The following is a 23,544-nucleotide window of genomic DNA, read 5'->3' as shown; positions in this document are numbered from 1 at the left end:
AATTCGTGCTTTATTGTTCGGAATTTTATCGATTACAATTGTGATGAAATAAAAGACATTTTTTACAATTGATTGAAAATGACTAGATGTGTATTAAGGTATAAGAAGGTTGATTGATGATTTGAGAAATTGAACACATATTGAAGACTGTAACGGTAATCATTCCGGGGCATCTCGTTGCAGCAACAGTTTAATTTTGTTATTTATTTGACTCTGTTGAGATTGCAAAGATCTGACACGGTCCCGACATTCCTACAATTTATTATTTTACCAGTCATTCCATCATTCATACATTCAGCGAAGCAAACATTTTTGTTTTAGTCATTGTGGTGTTGTTTTTCACGCACGATTAGGGGGTAAAGTGGTTAGATTGGATCCAATGTTAGTTCAAATGAAAAAGAAAGAAATAAAAGTTTACGGTTCTTTCAATCTTTTGACAAAGATAGATAATATTGTGTTCATAATATACGTATAGCTCCTATACTCCCCCTAGAGGCTTATCAGTCTCGTTCAGAAGAAGTTCTGATGTTATTCCAAATCTAATTTTGTTTGAAACTAAACTTGCACGCAAACTACCCATTGACTTGCACAAAAACTTCTCATCAACTTGCACACAAACTTCTCATTGATTTCTGGAAGCGGCAGTGTATTAGACGTAAACGAAATAAGAAGCGACTTGAAAACAAAATAACAACACATGTATAATAGTGAAAAACTATTTGATTTGTTTCATACGCAAAACTGATAAGCATTTAGGGGTAGTACAGATAACATATAATGGAGAGAGGGGATCTACTAGAGTTAGATACTTGAAACACTTCGAATTTAGCGTATTAGAAATATTCCAAAAATACTCATGGACAGTTGTTCTACATAGTTATACGAAACAAAAATATCTGTTGTAAAATGCTGTTCTATCAATTTACTTCTATTAACTTAAAACATCAGCAATCTGCGATGTTGTTTACAAACGTTGATATATCAACGTACTACCGAAAGTACATATTCGCAAGAAGTGTTTTTCATATCATATGTAATTATGAAAATACTTGGGCCTAATGATGTAAATGATTTCTATAAGGCATACGGGTACGTAGTAAGGAAATTGATGAAGAAATTGTAAATGTTCTTAGGGTAAAAAGGTATGATCTTACCTGTTCCAGTTTATCACTCTCGTCGGATTGGTGCAACGGTGACAAAATATTTCGAAGCTGCTGCTCTTCTTGTACAATACTCTGCCGTATTGATAGCAGCTCTTGCTGACAGTCTTCAATCTGGGACAGTGTGTTTTCCAGGCTCTGAGTTGTTTGATATACGGTATGATTCAATTTTTCAAGATCCCCAATTATGGACCGTCCACATTGCATTATGTTCGAGTTATCAGTGCATACGATTTCCGAATGAAAATGAACCTGTTCACAGAAAAGAATTTTTTAACAAACGCAAACTTTTGTTTAAATTAATGGTATCTTACCTGAAGTTTCTCCAGTGACATATTAACTTTAATTTTCTGAGCTGAAATATCTGCGAGCATTTGTTCGAGTATACGCATTTGGTCTCGCAACGGCTTACTTCTTAGCTCAGAGGATCCTAATAAGTCATATGATTCCTTAATCCATCCCTTTACGCTTTCAATTTTATCTACACACTGTTGCCACTCTTCTTTTGTTTCTTGCAGGAATAAGTTCTGTAAAATTAACATGTTTTTAAACTAATCCAGTAATTTTCTAGCATAATTTTACCCTTTCGAGTAATGTAGTTTCGCTATCGACTTTCACTGTTTCGGCTTCGTGCAACTTGCGTTTCAGGAAAGCCGTCGAACACACGTCGTTAATTGTATCGAATTCTCGATTCATTTCGCTTAAATGCTGTGATACATCACCTAAGGTCGAGACCGCATTCTAGAAAAATATTTGAATGAATTTTTTCAAACTAAAATGAATCATTACTTTAAGAAAAAACTAACCGAATAATACTGACAGACCGTATGAGCTTCATGAATGGAATTAAGTTGCAGTTTCCGTTCCAACAATTCACGAGTACGTGATGCCCATCCTAGTACCAATTGATACAAACGCATAAACTCAGCCCAATTTCCAAGAATATGATCAATCGTTTTATTTTTCTCTTGAATCAACAGAATTGTTTTATCAAGTTCTTGCGATATCTGATCGATATTTATCTGAACCGTGAGCTTATCATTGCTATTCGAACTGTTTTCGATTATTTCTTTGCCATTGGAAACAAGTTTATCGAACAGCAACCGAATTTCATCACAGCTGCTAGTTAAAGTCAACAATTTTGCCTTCATCTCACTGGGATCAATGTTATGATTGCTGATGGTTATTTCCGCATTCTCGATCCAAGTCTTAACTTTATCATACAGTTCGAAGTAGTCAGTGCGCACAATTTTCGCTCGCTTGAAACTACGCTCGCATTTTTCCAAATCTGAGCAAATGTTTTTCAACAAATTTTCCAATGCATTCAATTCACTGGTTAGATCTTCCGGGACAAATTGTTGAGCCGTTGAATATTTGGCGTGAATCTGTTTGTGAAGTTCTTCTTTTTTCCTCGAGAGATTTTCCGCTTTGGCTTTGATTTGCTTTAAAGTTGATTCAGTTTTGTACAGTTTTTCATCAAATGTATTTATTTTTTGGAGTTCTTCTAGTAATTGGTTGGTTGCTGTGTACAAAGTAGAGATTTGATTCGAGAAATGTTGTATTTCCTGTAATTTATTTTGCAGCAATAATCGCTTTGTACTCAAGTCATCCGTTAATCTGTAATACGGAACCAGAACAGAATCAGTTACAGCATTCAAAATTATTCTAAAATATACTTACTCAGTATCAACTTGATTCAAATGATTCAATTTTTGTTCCAATGAGTGTGGGGATAATTGCTGTTCACGTAGAGCAACTATCAACGTTTTAGCCAACGAATTCGCTTTCTTATTTAACTCTTCGAGAACAGTTTTATCTTCAAGCAGATTCTGAAAATATAAACGTGAAATGCGTACAAATGACGTTGAATTTAAAATGCCAACTTACCTCCAAAGCTTGTATTTTCGCCAACATGTCCACTTTAGACTTGACAACAACGTCCAAACCTTTGTTCTTCTCAAGCAAATAGTTCAACTTAGTTTCCAGCTCCTGTAGAATGCTCTCCAGCTGAATCCATTCGTGCTGTAATTGTACCAAATTTTCGTGATGGTTCTGAAGCTGCGTCGTGTCATCAGTCCAAACGCGATTGAGCTCGGCATTATCCTTGCGAATTTTGTTACTATCGTACTGGTTTAGCTGTGCAATTATTTTGTTCGTTATTTCATTTAGTGCGTCCAGCTGTTTTCGGTCGCCCTAGAAGATAAATTAGAATCTTATTAATTGTAATTATATATTGGTTTGAGAGAAGATGCTCTATGCTTATCAGGAAAAATTATCATTTGAGTTTAAGTAACTAAATAAAAAAGAAAATATCTAGGCCTTTCTGGAATCGACTTTATATGAAACGAAGGCTTTTTCTTTTCACGTAAATGCTTCTGTCATCCCGGGACAATGACTTTGTGCATCTTGGAGGTTTGTAAATATATTGAACAGAACTGGACCCAAGAATGAACTCTGCAGCACACCTCCTTTAACAGGAAATCTATCAGGTTTTGAATTCAGGTAGACAACTGCAAAGCTTGATCAGTTAAAATTTGAACTATTTGGATCAAAATATGGATTATAAAAATTGGAAAAGTGTAAGTCAACAATTTCGCACTAAAATCTTTATCACAAACACTGTCGCTTGCTTCTTCTATATCTAGAAAAGCAGCCTCAGATATTAAAAATTCTGCTGGATTCGTATTCAACTTTAGAACTTAGTTATTTTTACATTTTTCTACAAAACAAATTCAAACAATATAAAAATGAAGCTCTCTCTGTCTGTCTGTACCATAGAGACTCGGAAATGATTGAGCCGTTCAGCGTTTGTATGTAGGTGTTTTCAGGGCTGAAGAAGGATTTTATGATAGTTTGAGACTTCTTCCTCCTCTGTAAGGGAAGACTCTCATAAAAATGAAACACAAATTTCTACATAACTCGAGAACTAATCAATAAAATAGCAACAAATTGACGATTTTGATGTTTTAGGAAGCAAAAAATATTTCTATGATAGTTTGCCAACTTTACCTGCTCTGGGAGGAAGAGGTCCAATACAAACGAAACACAAATAGCTGTATCACTCAAGAGCTAGCCAAGTAAGTGGACCAAAATTCGGCATGTGGTGGTTCACGGGTGCCCTCTCCCTACGGTAGAAGAGAGGGTTCTCATACAAATGAAACACAAATTCCTGCACAACTCGGGATTTTGTCGAGTAAATGGATCCAAAATCAGCGGAAGAGTTTATACAAATTTCTGCATAACTGGAAAATTAATCATTCAAATGGAACCTTATTAGGCATGTGGAGGTTTTTGGGGGCAAGAAATATTTTTATGGTAGATCGACATCCTTCTATCCTCTGCAAGGGAAAGTAACCATACAAATGAAACACAAATTTCTACATAACTATTAAATTTGGAAGGTGAGAATTTCAGAGTACAAGAAACGTTTCTATGATGTTTTGATACCCCTCACGACTTAGAAGAGGGGAGGGGTATTCCCACACAAATGAAATACATATTTTAACAAATTTTTCCGGAAAACAGTTTAAAATTATCAGGATGATGCACAGAAGTCCTAAATCAACCCCGGACACCATATTAAATTCTGCAAAAACCGCCCAAAATGTGTATTTCCGGACCAGAATGATGCCTAGAGACCAGAAATTGACTAAACATGCCATTTTTAATTCTAAAGTGACGACTGCCGCTCTCTGGAAAATAACCCAAAATGACAGAATACCAACCAATATGAATATAACGTGAATAACCAATATTTGCATAATCGGGATAATTCATCATCATCTCAAAAATTAACCCATGCCATTTTTAATCTTTTCAGGGCTAGCATATTATTTTCGAAGAGTTATTTCATGAGTGTTGAATAAAAGTTATTGACATAAACATATTGCTATAAAAAAATCTACCATAATAATATGATCCATAATTATTTAAAAAATTATTTAATTATTTAAACAATTATTTAAAAAATAAGTTTGTTTCGAACTAATGATTTGAGATCACTGTCGAATACAACAATGCGTTTGATGTAGCAAACAGCTTTTTGTTGTTCAGAATGAATTAAAAGGTTTAAAATTAATTATATGAAGAAAAACGGGCGGGACGAAGTTTGCTGGGTCTAGCTGATCCACTATCAACCATCAACTCCATTGCATTATTATATTTATTATTATTATTGTTTTTATTCATTAATTAGTCTAATCAGATTTAGTCTAGTATCATTCACTTTTTGAGAGAAGTTCTGTGCACAACTCAGGATCATTTTCGCATTTTCTGGTTTCTGGGAATATGTTGCAGCGATTTTGAGCTCAATTTAAAAGTATTTTCTATTTTAGGCTTTGAGTTTAATTTGGGATCAACTAATATATTGGTCTTTTCTGATCTAGGAGTAATTTTGAACCCAATTTGAGATTATTTTCTTGTCTTTAGATTTTTGTTTTTTTTTTGTTTAGAACGTTTTTCGGTAATCCTGAGCTCAAATTGGAATCATTTCTCAAATCGACCTTATCTGGCCTTCAGAAACGTTGCTGATGATTCAAAGTTTAATTTGGGATCTTTTTTCTGGCCTTCAGAAACATTCTTTATTGATTTTTTTTTTTCAATTTGGCAATATTTTATATTCTAATTTTTTCTTCCTTTTCCAACGATTCTAGGCTTGACTTGGGATCATATTCTTAATTATCTCTTCAGATCTTCTGTAATATTTTTGACGATTTTGAGCTAAATTTAGAATCCATTTTCGCTAACCTTTGCTGCCCTTCAGAGCATTTTTCGATGATTTTGAGCTCAATTTGGGATCATTCTGTATTTTGTTCATTTTTGGTCTTGAGTAATATTTTTTCGCCGACTTTGAGCTCGATTTGAAATTAGCATTTTCTGGGAGAGATCACAGTAAGCTACGAAAGCGAACGGACGCGAAAAGTTTTCGTGTCACAATTTACAGAGTTTCGATTGTGTTTTGTGAAAAAAACAAATATTTATACAACTGGAATTACTCATACGAATACGAACTGGAGTCACGCATAGGAATTGGTTAACTGATCCCGTTGTTGCTGCCCTAGAGTCAAACAACCTGTGCTCTAGATCTATTGTTGCTGTTCATCGCTGGCAGTTGACGCATCGTTTTGATATTGGAGTGCTGTGCATTACAGAAGATCAGCTCCGGTGGATACTCGCTGCAACGAGATTAGGGAGGCCGAAAGTAAAGGAGAATCATCGGTCTGCCTCGGTGCTTGGAACAGCTAAGTTGTTTTTTTTTTTTTGTTTTTTTTTTATTCTTCTATTCTGGTGTGAGTTTTTTCTAACTTCAGTGGACAATCCACTCGATGGAGGTGGACGTAGCACAGTGTTCGGAAAGGACTGAAAGTAGGGTCAAATAAATAACTCCTTGGGGTTCCTTCCCAGATTAACGATATCTTCGCGAGTTCATCTTGAAAAGTGCAGTAATTTATTTTCGGTACCTGGGTGAGTCGTTGACGAGAGTCAGTTGTTATGATATTATGAAAAGTTCGGGCGAATTTCGTTTTATTTTTGGTCACATAGTTGCTGTTTTTTTTACTTGCTTTCTTGCATTAGAGAATGAAGAATAAACAGCTGTACATTATATTTATCGTATGAAATTGTGTGCATTCGCGTTGATGAATCTGTGTGCAATATAATGCCGAACTTGATGTTGAACTCCATACCTTTTTATGACTTTTCTAGCTTTTGAATAGTTACTCTGCTCCCAGACAGAGTTTTTGACAAATATGTTATATGTTCAAGTTCAAAAATATAAAACGAATCATGATTACTTTGGCGTTTCGAGGATAAATTAAGAATTTTATGTTGTAAATAGTGTTAATGCACTTTTGTCTAATATTTGGGCTTTGGATGCATAAATGTTACCATGTTTTTGATATTTTGTTAAAGAAACAGGAGATATAAACCGTTTCTCAGTATAAATGGAACTCAAATTTGTTTCCTAATTCATATTCCTTTCAGAGAGCGAGTAATGGCGCTATAACCATAAGCAAAAATGCTAGGACTAGAGTTAGTACTCAAGTTCCAACCGTAACAGTTGAAGCGAGTAAAGGCGCTATATCCTTGGTTTTGAAACCCGAACATAAGGAGTAAATACCTATGTTCCATCCCAGGAGAATGGTCAACAAAGGAGTGTACTTTCTTAGCTTTATCACTCCCAACGAATTAGGTATATAACTTCTTACATACGGATCGGTTGGTACGGATTGTCCCCGATCTTAGATTATATTGTATTATATTGCGCTATTGGGTTTCGCCAAATTAGTCGAAACGAAATCAAAGTGGATTTCGAGTTCTCGAGACGAAACGAAATTAGGCTCTAAATTTCGCGAAATTTCGAAAAATAAAATGAATGTTTCTGAAACATAGCATTACAATGATTTGTAACGTTGGAGCGTACGCTAACGAAGTACGAAGAGTAACGTAGGTATTCTGATATCGATAAACCGATAATGACGAGAAAATCAAAAATGTTAAAAACTAAAATCTTGATGCATTCATTTATCCAGATTATAAAGCAGGTAATAGCACCTCGATAGATACAAATGATATAAAAGTCAAACTCGAAATGTCTTTGTAAATAATAATTTAATAAACTTCTGAACTGATTCTTTTGGTTTGAATGCAACTATGTTTAAAATAGTCATCCTTCTTTCATAGCACTTTCATCATTCAAAATCCAAGTTTTGTCCTAGAGCTCGAACTGGAAAACATGAGACATGGGCCCTATGCAAACGTAAAAACGACGAATCCGATAAGCAATTCTTTGGCGGCCTTCTGATGCATTTCTGCATTCTCTAAAAGCAGCAAAATTCACAGGATTGGTTAAAAAGCTGTAATACCTTTGGAGGGCAACTTTTTTGTCGCTTTTGTCGACCAGTGTTATTGATTTTTTTTTAACACCGTTTAGTCAGACTAGACTAAGTGACATCTTTATCAATTCGAGGAAAACAAAATTAAGTTAACTATTCTGTAAACTTTGAGGTTTTCAATATTTTTGCACATTTTTTAATATAACTTAAAATTACTTTTTAACTGAGCAGTTCCACAAAAAATGTCCCAGTTTCAATATTTTTTGTCATTTTAGATTTGGCCTAAACTTTGCATAAACGTTTCTATAGGCTGAGAAGCTATTTAAAATGTTATTTTGGGAGGGTTATTGTGATTATAAATATTTTCAGAGCCAAAAGTTTTTTGATCAGTGTGACGTCTCTGGAAAAGTTTTAGATAGTAATTTTATCTTTCCGATAAAAAAATACTCAAAAAATTCATTTTTTAATGTAAAAGAAACATTAAATTAATATAAAAAAGCTAATTTTCAAAAATCTTTCTTAAATTACAACAAAATTAACGAAGCGATGAAGAAATCAAAAAAAATTAAATTTTTTTCAAAAAAAAAAATTACAACAGCTTTATTTTTATCTACAACTTTGCTAAAGGCACTATGCCAATCAAACCAACTGTTTCGATTATAAAAATATTTTAATTACCCAAAGAGTGTCCAATTGGAGATTAAAATTATTTTTCCAGCTAAATCGGTTTGTTTGACTGGCATAACTAGTGTCTCTGGTAAGGTTGTAGAAAATAATTTTGTCCTAAAAAAATATGCCCTGTGAGTTTCTGCGAGACCAAAAATAATAAAATGCATTTGGGACCATTCCTAAACTACGTGGTCATATTTTGATCCCTTTTATATCCCCCTACTCCCCCGTGGTCTTTCGTGGTCTTTTGTTTTGTGATCTTATTCTGCAAATATATGTACAATAAAGTATGAAAAATTTATAAAAAAATTAAGGTTCAAGACAACTGATTATTAGTTATTGCGCAAATTGTAAATAGACTTTTCAGTAATATCATTTTCTCACAACCAAAATAACAAATGGTTGTTTAATTTTTGATAATATTTCATTGTCTTTAACAAATATAATAATTTCCTTACCTGAAAGTAATTTAAAATATGTTTTTCTGTTGAGTATATTCAAAATGATTTTTAATTTGTTGTTGAGTATCAAAATAAATAAAATTCGTTTAAGTAGTTTGATCATCTACGATAAATTTTTCGCTTATAGTTATGGTAAATTGTATACTCATTTAGAAATCATCTAGAAAAATATTTAGTTGATATATTTAGGTTTCACTTACTTTTAGTGGTTTTCAGATATCGGATTTGTAACTTAGTTTTTTTTAATAAATTACAAAGTTTTTGAATGTCTAACAAAATATAAACATCTTTCTTTCTTCCTTCAGTTCACGAGCACCCAGGTCTTATATATTGTTTTTAAGACCAAAACGTTGATTTGTTTTACCGGTCGTTGAGTATTGAAGTATACTTCCAGGAAAAATAACATAACTCCCGACGCATTGCAAAATAGAACTATTATTCTAAAGAAGTAAATGCCATATAAGGCAAAGCCTGTTTAAAACAAAAAAAAATTTCTTCGTTCGGATAAATTTGAAATATGTTTCAAAAATTTGATTACAGTTAATTGCTGACAACTCTCAAGCTTTCCGTGACACTTATTAATTAGTCGTGTCAAATAAATTTATTAATTAAAAAATTGCGAAAGCTTCGTCTTGACTTAGTGGCAATAAAAAATTATAAGTCAGAAAAAAGACTACGTGGTCTATTCATTAACCCCCACACCCCCCACGTGATTTTTCGTGGTCCATTGATAACCCCCCCGTCTCCCTATATATGACTACGTGGTTTGGGAAAGGCCTCTTTGAAACAAACCAAAAATTATTTTTCTTTCAACCAATCAACAGTTAGAATGGAATGTTGTAATGCAACATACAAATAGTTTTCTCTTTACTCAATCAAGTTATTCGTAATCATCTTCGTTCTGTTATTTCTCGTTCTTTCTAACCTTTCTTTTCTTCTACCTTGTATATTCGTCAAGTGCAAAGTCAGACTCACTTTTATGCTATAATCTGAACTTGTTTTTGACATTGTAAAATTTTGTGTCCCCTAAAACAAGAGTAACATTTCTCAGTTATGTGTTCAACGAGAGCAACCCATGTACTTTTTATTCATTCATTGATAAAGTATACTATTTTGGTAACACGTTTAAAATATTTTTGATAAGGTACCTGGCAATTTTGAAACCTATGCTGACTTTGAAGTCAGAGTGTTTTGAAACAATACTAAAAATTCAGGCAATTACAACTTTTTCTGCTTGACACATCGATCACTAAGTCTGCACACTATAAGGCATGATATCCAGTCAGCCTAGTGATAGCAATGAACTATCTGAAAAAAAAAAACACATTTAAATACACTACGGTGTGCGAAGAGAAGTCCTCTAACACAGAGAAATCCGAGAAAAAAATGCTTGAAAATTTTTACAAGTCGAGTAGCATAGAACATTTGGCCTGTAAGATAGAGCTTCAGAGCTTTAGTTTTGACAGAAATTGCTATGCCCTCCTAAACGAAAGACTAAAAGTGACCTCTTTAACCTTGTGGGCTGCAAATATAACCACATTTTGATGTACGTAAAAGATGCGTAAAATTTATTCCTACAAACAAATTACTAGATACCTTGTAGTGCATTTGGACGGCTTTATATTCCTCGAATATGACTTCATAATGACATGAATTTTATGCTCTGCGTGAATAAAAAATACCTCCCGCATGATGTTACGGTTTTGTCTTTAAAAACAAAAATTACCGGCTGAGAGTTTATTCTTCTATAACTGACTTTGTATACCAGATATCTGTTGAGATATATTCAATTTAATTTATAGTCGCAATGAGCACAAACCAAAATAATGTAATAATGTGCATCGGAAATTTGGTCCGAAATTTCGCGAAATTTCGTAATCGTCGAAATTGGAACTTTAATTTCGCGAAATTTTAGGCGGAATTTAGCGAAATTCAACGAGATTTTTCGGCAATTTCGCGAAACCGAAATTTCGCGAAATTTCGGGAAATTTCGAGTTTTGCGAAATTATACGAAATCATTCGAAATCTCGCACAGCCTTATGCGCAACACAGTAGGCCTGGCCGTTGACAAGAAAAATGTATGGAAATCATTTTTTTAAATGATGGATATCATTTTCCAGGATCCTTTCAAGTACTGGCTGTGTTAGTGTAGACTAGACTAGACTAGACTAGATTTGAAATTAGCATTTTCTGGTATTTAAAAACGTTTCCGGTGATTTTAAGCGTTATTTGGGATCATTTTCTTTATTGGCCTCTTCTAATTTTCTGTATTCAATTTGAGATCGCTTTTTGTTCTGGCCTTTTTGGCCTTTTGAAACGATTTTCGGCGTTTCTGGACTTCGAATTAGGGATCATTTTCCTTCCTGGCCTTCAGAAACATTATTCGGCGGTTCTGAGCTTGGCTTGAGATCGCTATTGTTTGGCATTTTTGGCCTTCGGTAACGTTTTGGACTTCAGAAACGTTTTGCAGCTATTCTGAACTAAATTTAAGACAATTCTGGACTTCAGAAACGGTGTCCGGCGATCCTGAGCCCAATTTGGAATCTGTTTTTTTTTTGGCTTCAGAAACTTTCTCTGGCAACTCTAAGCTCAATCTGGGATCATTTCTGCTATAGCTTTTTCTGGCCTTTAGAAACGTTTCTCGGTGATTCTGAGTTCAATTGGGGATCATTTTCTGTTCTGGCCTTTAGAAACGTTTTTCAGCTATCCTGAGCTAAATTTAAGACCACATTCTTCTCAGGCTTTCAGAAACGTTTTCTGACGATTCTGAGCCCAATTTGGGATCATTTTCTGTTTTGGCCTTCAGAGACGTTTTACGACGACTCTGAGCTCAAATCGAGATCACTTTCTGTTTTAGCCGTTTTCTACTTTCGGAAACATTTTTTGGCTATTTTGAGCTCAATTGGGAATCTTTTTCTTTTCTTGTATCCAGAAATGTTTTTCGGCGATTCTGAGCTTGATTTGGGATGAGTTTGGCCGTCAGACACGGTTTTCGGTTTCAATTTGAGATCATTTTCTTTTTAACGCCTTCTTTGGCCTTCAGAAACGTTTTTCAGCGATTCTGAGCTCAGCCTGGAATCGTTGTCTGTATTGGTCTTCAGAAACATTTTTCAGCTATTCTGAGCTAAATTAAAGACCAAAGGCGGTTCTGAGCCCGAAATGGGATTTTTTTTTGCTTTGGCCTTAAAAATCGTTTGACGGAAGCTCTGAGGTCATTTTCTGCTGTGCCTTTTGTGGCCTTCAGAAACGTTTTTCGGCAATTCTGAGCCCAATTTGGCATCGCATTCTTCACTGGCCTTTTATGGCCTTCAGGATTGTTTTTCGGTGATTCTGAGTCGAGTTTAGCTATTTTGAGCAAAACTTAAAATCACATTCTTATCTGGCCTTCAGAAATGTTTTCCGGCGATTCTGAGCCCAATTCGAGATCATTTTGTTTTTTGGCCTTCAGAAACGTTCTACGGCGACTCTGAGCTCAATTCGAGATCACTTTCTGTTTTGGCCTCTAGGCCTTCAGAAGCGTTTTTCGACAATTCCGAACTCAATTTGGAATCATTTTCTCACCTCGCCTTCAGAATTTTCTGGACAGAATTGGGATCATATTTTTTTCTGGCTTTCCTAAACGTTATTTTTTACGTTCTGGATTAAATCATTTATTTATTTTTTTATTTTCAGAAACGTTTTTCAACTATTTCCGACCTTCAGAAATGTGTTTCGGTGCTTTTAAACTTTAATTTGATCAATTTAGAAAGGCCTTCTTTTGACTCTCAGAGCATTTTTCGGCACTTCTGAGCTCAATTTTGGTTCATCTTTTGTTTTGAGTTTAATTTGGGATCATTTTAACAAGCTTTTATAGCCTTTGGGGCATTTTTAAACAATCCTGAACTCAATTCGGAACCATCTTCTTTCCTAGCCCTTTCTAACCGTGAGAAATGTTTCTCGGTGATAATGAGCTTAATTTGGAATTATTTTCTAATATAGAGTTGTTTTGCATTTTTGAGCTAAACTTGGGATTTTTCTTATTCAAGCCTCTTCAAGCCGATCGGCGAAAAAAACAACTCTTAAACAAAATTTTGCTATTGACACTACCAATAGAATTATCTTACGATTGATGTTAATATCATAGAGTAAACAGGTTGGAGAATGGCATCGGCATCTGAGAAATTGACTGAACTTTCAATGTTTTTATATTGAAAAAAATTAGTTTGAATACCCATAATGAAAAATATTGATTTTAAAAACAAGAAGAAAAAAACGGTGAACTTTGTTTTGTTTTTTTTTTTTCAAAAAAAGTTTTAGCTGCCGAAACTCTTTTGGGCAAGGCTGTCATTCGCACACTCATTGCGCTCAGTGTGTTAATTTTACGTCAAGGCATAATGAGAATGTTACCTACACATTTTGACAACTAACAGGCACATAGAGAAAGAGCGGAAACGAAATGACTATGAAAGATATCACCAAGTGAGAAATATTTCAAGAAAGGAAGAGCGTAAACAACATTTTGTGCAGCTTTTTGTGACACATTGTGTGAGAACAAAGAGCTGCAGTTTGAGCAGTTTGCGTTGCGTTGCGGATAGAAAAAATAGCAGAGAAAAGAAACCGAGAAATTGATTTGTCGAAATTTTTGAGCCGAAAAAAATGGATTTCGGAAAATAGAAGAAGAAGTTGAAAAGGAGAGGGAAGTAGACTAATGTACAAGGGCCATATACATTTTTGAGAATTCATTTAAACATGATTCTCAATGGCGTGGACGTGTTTCTTAGGGCATATTATGCACGTCCAGACATGTTACTGTCCCGGTATTCATATACAAGCGCTACATGCATTAACTACTGATACAGTTCATTAGGGTGGTAATGACTTGTATGAAGTTCGCTCAGTCGAAAAGTAATACACTGACCGATTTAAGGCATCTCTTCTCGGTGTCCGGTTGAGCTGAAATCGAAAACATTTTTTGAGTAGACGACACTGTTGAGCTTCTTTGCTAAACGAAACTTGAAGGTCTCATTTTCCCATACGTTTCACTGGCCGCAGCTCAAGAATTTTCAATTCCAAGAAATTCGATTTTTTGAATTTTTGTTTTTGGATAACACCAGATCTCGACGTTTTATGCACTTTTTAGACATTTGGCATCAAAAATTTTTTGATATTGACATATTTATAAACTACCTGTGCATTTTTTCCTCGGTCAAAAAATAATGCTAACGTGTTCCCGAACTTTTGTTTAGCTGAAATTTAGTATGGGGACTTTTCTCGAAGACAAAACTTTTGAGCCCAACTTCTAAACGAAATTCGGAAAGTCGATTTCTATTGCCATCCTACTGTTCATGTAGGAGACATATTGCGGCTATCTCCGAGAAGAAACCATTTTTAGTTTTGAAATAAAACCCATCGAGCGGCACTAAAAATTAATTCCAAAATTATTTCAGGACTGAAATCAAATGAAGTGCCAAAACCAAAAATAAATTTAATACAATAATCGTTATACCAAAATGAACATACCGCGTAGAAAATGGAATAATTACACCGCATCAATACATCCAACATTAAGAGAGCCGAGTGAATGAATTACCAGAAAAAAACGACTTGCCTCAAGCACCAACACACAAAGAGAGGCACAATGTGTTGTGTCGCATATTTCGGCAAATGCACAAAGAGTACTCAGTCGTATTTTTTTGGTGCGAAAGAAATGCGAAAGAGCGGATGGGGAGAAGAGAACACAAAAGAAATATTGGGAGTGGCACACACGGTTTGATAGCAAATGTGTTGTGTACAAATTTGTGTGGCTCTGTCTGTACTGAGGTGAATTCCAGTCCTGCTTTTGGGCGAACCAAGGCGGACACTTTTCAAAAAAAAAACAGTATTCTGGGAGAACTGTAATGTTAAGTAAAATTTGTCAAGGGATCCCTTCCAGGAAATTGTTTGAGCTTTCATTTAATAATATTGAAAAAAAAATGAATTTGAGATTCTACATTAAAAAAAAATCATTTTAAATATAAGGTTAATTTTAAAAGAATCGGTCAACTCAGTTGTTTTTCAAATTATTTTTTTTTTTCATAGACAATTAAGTTGCCTAAAACTTTTCTGGATAAATCAACAACTCTTACAACTCTTGCAACTCTTACGGAAAAAATCACAGGAGGGTTGTGTGCTAAGCCACGACCGCGAGGTTGAAGTAGAATACTTTTACACAGCTCTACTTACGGCTGCACATTAACCTACGGCCGGGCGAAACGGTTCACGCCGCTTTTCGCGTTTAGCCTGGCAGAGGCCTAATGTGCACGGCCAACACAATAGGAAGGTGTTTTCACATTGAAAATTAGACACGGCTTTACTGGAGTAAGTGTTGGCAAATGCATCTACCGCTAATACCGCCGCTATCGTACGAAAGCGCTTCGTTTCTTGTGGGGAATAGAATCAACAATGAAAAATGACGCGCGTGTAAGCACACCCGAACTGTTTCGCCATGCCGCTTCCATTTACTTCCTTATAACATCCGCCTCATGGAAGTACCGGCTGCACCTACCGCTGAGGCTGTTACCATACTGCTACTGGTACCCTAAACTATAAACTCTTCAAATTAAGTGTTTTATTTGTCCTCAAAAGAACAATTGTTCAATTCCATATCGGATATAATGCAATCGCAGCTCTGTAATATTACCGACAGCAATATTCTTCTGAACAAAATGATCCAACTTTTCCATTAGAGGAAGTGCCGGCTGATGTACGGCAAAAATCTCGCCCGATCGCTCGCGTTGGCGTTCGTTCTCAGGCAGAGGCCTGAGACGTTGTGACCAACCACAGGGCAAGTGATTTGTTTAATTTGAAGGCAGCCACAGGCGCAACCCGCTGATATATTCTGTTACCGCTGAGTGCTGATATCTGCTGCTGCTGCTGTCAACGTTGTAGACGGTCCATCCAGCTCACCTTCCGACTAATAAATGTAGCTAGTTTTTCCAGAAACACTCTTTAATCGCCGAAGGGTGCTACGTAATAGGCCACGCCCTATCAGTTCAGTTGTTCTATTCCCTAATGTTCTTCAGACAAATTATTCCACAATTCGCATTTGATTTTTGTATCCAGCGAATAAACACCGATGGTGCTCTCACACACGCAACGGTTTTAACCCGTATCTTATTGCGGTTTGTAACATCAAGCGATTTCGTTTGCTCGCTGTTGCGTGTTGCATCATGCTGCAACTTGGCAGCTGGGAGACGACGAAATTCTGTTTATGCTGATTGATTGAATCGACTTCATATTAGCTCTGCATAGTCGAACTAACTGCTTTTGTGAATGCGTTCTAACAGGGCAGTTTATTATTCAATGTCGGTTATGCTGATCGCAGCCTTTGCGCTGCCCCTGCAGTGGGGGGTTTACTTAATAAAGTGAAAGTAAAAATTAGACAACTACAACAGAATTTGATTGCATCCCGCACAGAATGTCTGCTTGTGTTGATGCCAGAAAATTATTTACCTTCAAATATTTTTTATTTGCCTTGAAAAAAGCATTTTGCGGTACAAAATCGGTTGCTAATTACAACCTTTGAGCTGCCCTAACATTGAGGGAATTAAAATACACGGACAACATGCACTTTGGAAGCTATTTCACATTCAGTAAATTAGACGGGTGCGACAAATTTAAACTGCTAGGAGGAATGCTTGCTTGCGTTGACAAAAATTATTAACTTTCAATGACTTGTTTATTTTCCTTGAAAAAGGCATTTTGATTTCCAAAATTGGATTTCCTGATGGCAATCTTCATGCTGCCCCAACAAGGGGGGAATAATGGCTGTCTGGCAACACACGCTAACAAAAACCGCGCTGCTCCTGAGACGTGGTGACCAACCACAGGGCTAGTGCTGCTGCTAAGGAAGGACGACTGCTGTTGTCGCTGTCTAGAACTATTATGAGCGGCTCCGGCTAAAACAGTCTCTGATATAGGCCAAATAGCATGTTTTCAATTACAAGGTATATGATCCTGTCGACCGTGCTTGAGAAGCAAGCATATAACGACCAATCAGAGGTCGAATTTCTCGTTTTGACTTGGCTTGACTATTTTCAATAGTACGATTTTCATTTCACATCCCTATGTAGCCGAACTTCCTGAGAGAAGTATTCTACTTCAAAACAAACTTCAACAAAAACGCGGTTTAACGTTTTTTGCTTCTGAGACCACAACCGTTTGGTCATGACAAGAGTTAGAGGAGACTTGTCATGAAATGGGTTTCAGCAAATTGTTTAAATTATCATCAAAAAATATTGAAAAAAACCTATTGATATCCTTTGCTGATTTTTTTCATAAACAAAACACGAAAAGCTTTCGTTAGAGATACTTTTTCTTTCTTAGGACTGCCCCCTGTGCTTTGTTCAAAAGAGTTTCAAGATATAAAATTGTTTATCTAAAAAACCAATTTACGAAAAAATATTCTAGATAACCGATTTTTATTTCAAATCGCTTTTTGGTTTTAGAATGAATATTTTCCAGTGCAGGAGCACAAATTCATAGCTTTCAATATTTTTAAATGTGAGTTCAGACAAATTCTTTGAAGTTATTACTCAACAACTTTTCTCTATCTCTTACTATTAAGATATATGGATTTATAAAAATAACATCAGCTCTTTTCAAATGTTAGTTGGATGAATTATCGAAAAAAACATGCAAGGAATAGTAAGGCCTACACATCCACAAAGTTTCATTGAATTCTGAAAGGTCCAACATCTGGTCGAGTTGGCGCGAAATCCTTCAATAGTCACTACAGATCAGTACAGATCAAATTCACCTTTTCTAGTATGTATGCATAAAAAGATCATATTCTAAATATTCAAATAGATACCTACCTGTATTATTTGCAAAAGTTCACTTATGTGATCGATCCGAGCCGGAAGTGTAGGTAACGCCATCAGTGCATCATCTATTTTAATTTTGTTCAGACAATCAACAACTTTTTGATGTTGCGTTAAATACCGCTGCATGTCATCTATGTTCTTTAGTAAAGCATTTTGTTTAACCGCTCCCTGGTGGGATATTTCCGAAAGTCTAGCTTTGTGAGAATTGAGCTCCGCTAGACATCTCTCTTGATCCACCGAATCAAGTGTGTTCCAAAATTGATCGGCTTGCTCTTGAATATCGTGAAACAGTAAATTTCGCATGTCTTGCTCGGACGCTAAAAATGATTCCAAATCAGCGATACTTGAATTGATTTCATCTAATTCCGTTTTAAATGTAGTTGGCAGTGAGAGTTGTTTTTCTGCCACTTCGAACCAATCGTTCAACCTGCCTATGCTCTCAGCATAGACTTTGCGTTGTTTGTGATTTTCTTGAATATAAGAATCGCGAGCAGCTAATTCTGCTGGTAAAGTTTTCAAGAATTCCTGCGCGTGCGCAACTTTATGCTGTAGATCCGCAGGTAAATAAATTTTAGAATTAATTTTGTTGAGCAGTTCATCAGTTTGATTCAAGTTATTGCGAGCTTGGATGCCGAGTTTCTCGTTATTGGCCACATATCCGGCGGATATATTGACGTCTTCACTATACAATGGACGAGATTTTATAAGATCATTATTTTGCTGGAACCAATCAAGTAATATAGTCAACTCCTTATTAGTTGCTTGCAGGAATTGATGTTGTTTTTTGTATTTCTCTTGTGCAGCTTCAACAGTTTTGCGAATTGAATCCAACTGCTGCTGCAAAGAGTGTAACTGATCCATGATGTTCTGGCGATCAAAATCGGTTCCTTCACGTGCGATAGCGTGTCCTTTATCGGTTGCTGTTGCCAGTCGGGTTGCACAGAGATTTATCTGATGCAAAATTTCGGCATGACGGCTCAACCGTTCTTCGGTATTGTTAGAAAGAGTATCCAGTTCATTAAAATCGGTGTTTATTTTAGCTAGGGATTTAACAACCTCGTTAATTGCTCCAAGAAACTGGTCTCTCATATTCAGCATTGTTTTAAGTCGTCTCAGCTGCTCCTCTATAGTATTAATCATCTCTTCTATCTTTGTTTTATTTTCCTTCAGTTGTGGTATGTTGGCGAGTAATATTGTACTTAATTCTAGTCGTCTATCTTTCAGACTACTCAAAATTGACTCATAAGACAGCAAAATATCCTGTATGTTATCAATTTTACTCGCTATTGGTTTATTAAGATCCCGAATATTCTTCTGAACTTGGGTAAGAAATTCCGAACAACTATTTACTTTATCCAGAGCAAGTTGATACTCTTCAATGTGATCGGAAAGCTTCTTGTGTTTAATATTTAACGCATTATTTATAGCATTCCATTTCTCATTGATGATCTTCATTTGACTTTCAACGTTATTTTCATCTGTTTGAGATAATGTGGGCACTATTGAAGCTTTATATGCCTCAAGCTCTTTCAGTGACTGCTTCATAGCTGCACATTGTTCACACATATCAGCAATGACGAGCTTTTGTTCCTTAAGCACTGTTATGCCATTAGTATTGATATCTAACGAAACGATGGATTCGGCTTTACTAAGCCAATTCAGAAACTGTTCTTTTCGTTTTTCGAATTCACATCGTTTCTGAAGTTCCTGTTGCATATAAGCAATTTTACAGGCACAAGTTTCAAACAGGGTTTCCAATTTACTTTTAATCTCTTCAAGATCCCCTGACAATTTCTGACGCCCCTCATCTGTACAATCTTTCGTAATTTCCCTTGCTTGACGAAGCAAATCCTTGAATGCATTGTCTTCAAACTCTTTAATCGTATTCTCATGGCGTTGGCATAGCTTTATTTCCGACTGTACATTCGATGCTAAAAGTGGAACTCGGTCGGAGATTTTATCAATATCCTGTTGCTTAGTTCTGATCCACGTTCGAATCATTTCGAAATTATTCGCCATGTTTCTACGGCATAGCACTTCTTCAACATTTTTCTCGATTTCTTTACGGATATCAGCTAATAAGTGGTTAAACTTTTGACTCAATCCTTGCATATTCTTCTCCACCGCTAGTTTTTCCTCTGGTTCTAAATTAGCCTGCACACTCAAATATCTTTTACCAAGAACATCCAAAAGAACGTGCTTTCCCTCTGTTTCTTTCAGTAGTTTTTTTAATACTTCCTGTTGAGTTTCAGCAGATTTCACATCAGCCCCCAGTATACAAGGTGTGTTAAGAAGTTTCGATTTTTCAGTCAGCCAATTTTCAATATCCATCATATCAGAGGATATTGTAGCGTACGTTTTATTGGTAGCATTCAAGGCATCCAACTTTCGAGACAACTTCTTCCGAATTTCGTTATGTTTGCGCTCGATTATTTTAACTTGTTCAGCTATTTGTTGACCATCTAAATTGTTCACGATTTTGTTAACCTGTGAGGCCTTTTCTTTGAAAATGGCAACGTCATCAGCATCACCAGTTAGAGAGTCATTGATGTTCATTAGTTTTTCCAATTTTTGTTTGCAATTGAAACCACTACCTTTTTCTACATCATCAATTTGCTGGTTTATGGAATCAAGTCTATTTTGTATGTCACCGTGACATTTTCTGTATTTGTCAATCACGAACTGATTTGCAACTTTTTCGGCGATAGCTTGCTCTAGGTTTAGGCTTAATTGTTCGAGCTCCTCCTGTAATGGTACATCCAGGTTTTGTGTTTGTTGAATTTTGTTTGCAATATCAGCCTGCAAATTTTTCATTTGTCTCAATTCGAGTTCGGCGGCTTCTGTGCGAAGTTTGTTTGGTTTTAGGCGCCAGTCGTTGACGATAACGTTATGTTTCCTAATCCACTGTTCCAGTTCATTCTTTTCCTTCATCTGGGCTTCGAATTTGTTGATGATTGCAATTAGATCTGCTATCCAAGTTTGAACCTGTAAGAAATAAGACAATTTTATTGGCCAACTGTATTTCTTCTTATATCTTGATTCCGGAAAAAATGTAAAATTTAACGAAAAATTTGACAGATCAGGGTGATAAGAAAAAAAAAAGTTGGTGAAATGAATATGGGAGCGGTTCTCTCATTCATAAAAGGAATGGTTCCCCCATTTCTAATAAAAAATTAGAATTCTTTGGTGATTTCTCAAATAATAATATAAAAATATTTTTCTTTCTATTCGCAATAGTTGTAGGAACGTGAATTTGTTCTCGTAATTATTTGATTAGTTGTTGGGTACCCACATGAAGACACACATAGGTTTAGAACCATCCAGCATTTTCCTCAAAACTACGCGTACAAAATATTTCACGCACATTCGGATATCTATGAACAATTTCTTGCTATTACTTCCATGGCCACCGGTCATTAGCGATCCGCTGCCGCATCCAGAATACATCTCCACATCGTTTGATACTGGGCTAGTCGACTCTCATCCCGCCAATCGACCGTCTTCATCTATGTCACACATCAAATAAAAAATTCAAGATCTACTATGGAGTGTCCTGCTATTTGCAGAATATTATCCTTATTGGCCGGTTTTCCGACATCCGTGCCACGTGACCAGCCCATTGCAACCTGCTATATTTTATCACCTCATGTTCGTACTGCACGCAGTATCTTGCACTCGAAGGCTTTAAGAGCTCGTCAGTCGGTCTCCTTCATAGACCAACATTCATGGCCGGAAGCACCAGTGTGCAAATATCATGCGGAAATTCCCCGCGGCTACTACTTCTTTGCAAATCTCCTCTTCGTACTGAGCTGTAAGAGCCCGTCACCTTGTTTCAAACCATCCAACATCACGAACGATTTTTTGGTGTATGTATCCAAAAAATAAAAAAAATAAACCATCAAAGGTGACATGTACCAACTAAATAAAGTTTTTTGGAAAACCGTGTCCGAGCATAACTTGCTATAACTAGTTGCGCTTCATTGAATCGTACGCCGCTTTGAGGTCTGTAAGCAGATAATTTGCAAGTTTTTTTCTCTGAACATGACAAAAATTTTGAAGGTTCATTTGTATGGCTGAGGGTCGAATTTTCCGAATTCCGCATCGACAAACACCAACGGAATACGAAGAGGAATTTCGAACACAGAATTAACGAGTTTTATGCCACTACATTTGCTGTAATCGTAGTAAGGCTTCTTGTAGATTCAGCACGTATTTGCGGTATATTCTCTTCTCAGCCCATCTCCCAGATGGTGCTGGCCTAACAAGCCAGTCGTCGTAGGTTCGAGTCTCGACTCGGAGGAGACTGTTACTGTCAGTAGAGTCGTAGCGCTAGCGTCATGTACACTAAACAGTCGGCTGCGAAGTCTGTGTATAAATAAACAGAATGGTGCGTTACCTACGTGCGAGCGCGGACCTGGTCTTTCATCTCTGTTGCTACGTTTCTGTGGTTTTAAGCGCTGTATTTCTGAAGATGTCGTGGATGTGCCTCGTACAGGTCTCCAGCCGATTCATCAACTATTTGAGTGTATTCAGCACCAACTCCGTCAGTTGACAACCGTCTTCTGTCTGCTGACAACCGTTGGATGTCCAACGAGATGGTGATCTGAGTTGATATTTGGGCCTCAGAAGCCCATCGATAACGTTTGAGAAATGACGACCATCATTGAGTCTGCGTTACTTATTGTTACATAGAGGGGAGGGGGGTGGATAGTTGAGACAGTTACGTAACTGTGATGTTTGCTCTAAATTGAAAATTTCGGAGGGGGGTCAGGCTGTTCAGCGTTACGTAATTTTATGGGGGGAGTCACATCGAACGTTACATATCGTTACATAGGGGGGGGGGGTCTGAAATCTAGATTTTCAGCGTTACGTAATTTGTGTACGACGCCTTAGAGAGCCGTCTCGTGCCAGCTATATGCGTAAGTTACCTATACGAGAAGGTGAACCTGTCTCGCTGAAGATATATGTGCCGCAGGCCGAGATGTGCAACGAGCGAGATGGTCGACAAGTGGAAGCAACTCTTCTAAAGACACCTAAATGGTGATACAGTAAACAGAAGCGGAAAAGGAACTGACCTAAGAGCACCAGTAGTAGCCGACTGAGTATCAGCCTCCGAAATTTGTAAAGTTCGCTGTGAGATCGGGAAACTAAAGAACTTCTAAGCTATCGGCGAAGCGAGCTCATTAAGTATGGTAGAGAGGTGCTGGTTTGTGCGCTGCACGACTCATCTCCTGGATTTGAGAGGAGGGAAAGTTCCAGACGATTAGATGGAGGAAGGCGTCTACCTCATCAAAAGAAAGGACGACAATCTGGATTACCGTAACTACCGTGGCAGCTCCCTCATCAATACCGCCTACAGAATAATCTCGGAACTCCTGTTCTGCCGTCTATCACCTGTGACCAGGAGGCTCGTGGGCCAGTACCGAGTGGGTTTTGAGGGAGCCAAACCACCACGGACCAGTCCTCTTCAATCCGACAGATCTTACAAAAATATCGCGAATACAATGTGCCCACCCATCAAATCTTCAGCTGTGGCAGATCATGCACAACAATGGATTCTCGAATAAACTAACGCGAT

General features: G+C 36.6%; 1 protein-coding gene across 3 annotated transcripts in view; it reads right to left on the bottom strand.

Annotated features, from left to right (window-relative positions):
- Positions 1-23,544, bottom strand: part of LOC129726123 (muscle-specific protein 300 kDa) — an 83,481-nt gene that overhangs the window by 12,490 nt on the left and 47,447 nt on the right. For 2 of the 3 annotated variants that reach the window (XM_055682773.1, XM_055682774.1), the window contains exons 9-15: positions 17,958-20,951; positions 3,048-3,353; positions 2,841-2,989; positions 1,967-2,777; positions 1,743-1,901; positions 1,475-1,687; positions 1,155-1,412 (exon numbers count right to left, since the gene is read on the bottom strand). In XM_055682773.1, coding sequence (XP_055538748.1) covers positions 1,155-1,412; positions 1,475-1,687; positions 1,743-1,901; positions 1,967-2,777; positions 2,841-2,989; positions 3,048-3,353; positions 17,958-20,951 — 4,890 coding nt within the window. Of the gene's footprint in view, positions 1-2; positions 253-1,154; positions 1,413-1,474; positions 1,688-1,742; positions 1,902-1,966; positions 2,778-2,840; positions 2,990-3,047; positions 3,354-17,957; positions 20,952-23,544 lie in introns of those variants that run through there. The other variant, XM_055682775.1, reaches the window with a different exon arrangement.

Source organism: Wyeomyia smithii, chromosome 2 (genome assembly GCF_029784165.1).
Source record: "Wyeomyia smithii strain HCP4-BCI-WySm-NY-G18 chromosome 2, ASM2978416v1, whole genome shotgun sequence".
Lineage (NCBI taxonomy): Eukaryota > Metazoa > Arthropoda > Insecta > Diptera > Culicidae > Wyeomyia > Wyeomyia smithii.
Note: the sequence above shows the minus strand (reverse complement) of the source record. Positions and strands in the feature narration are given on the sequence as shown.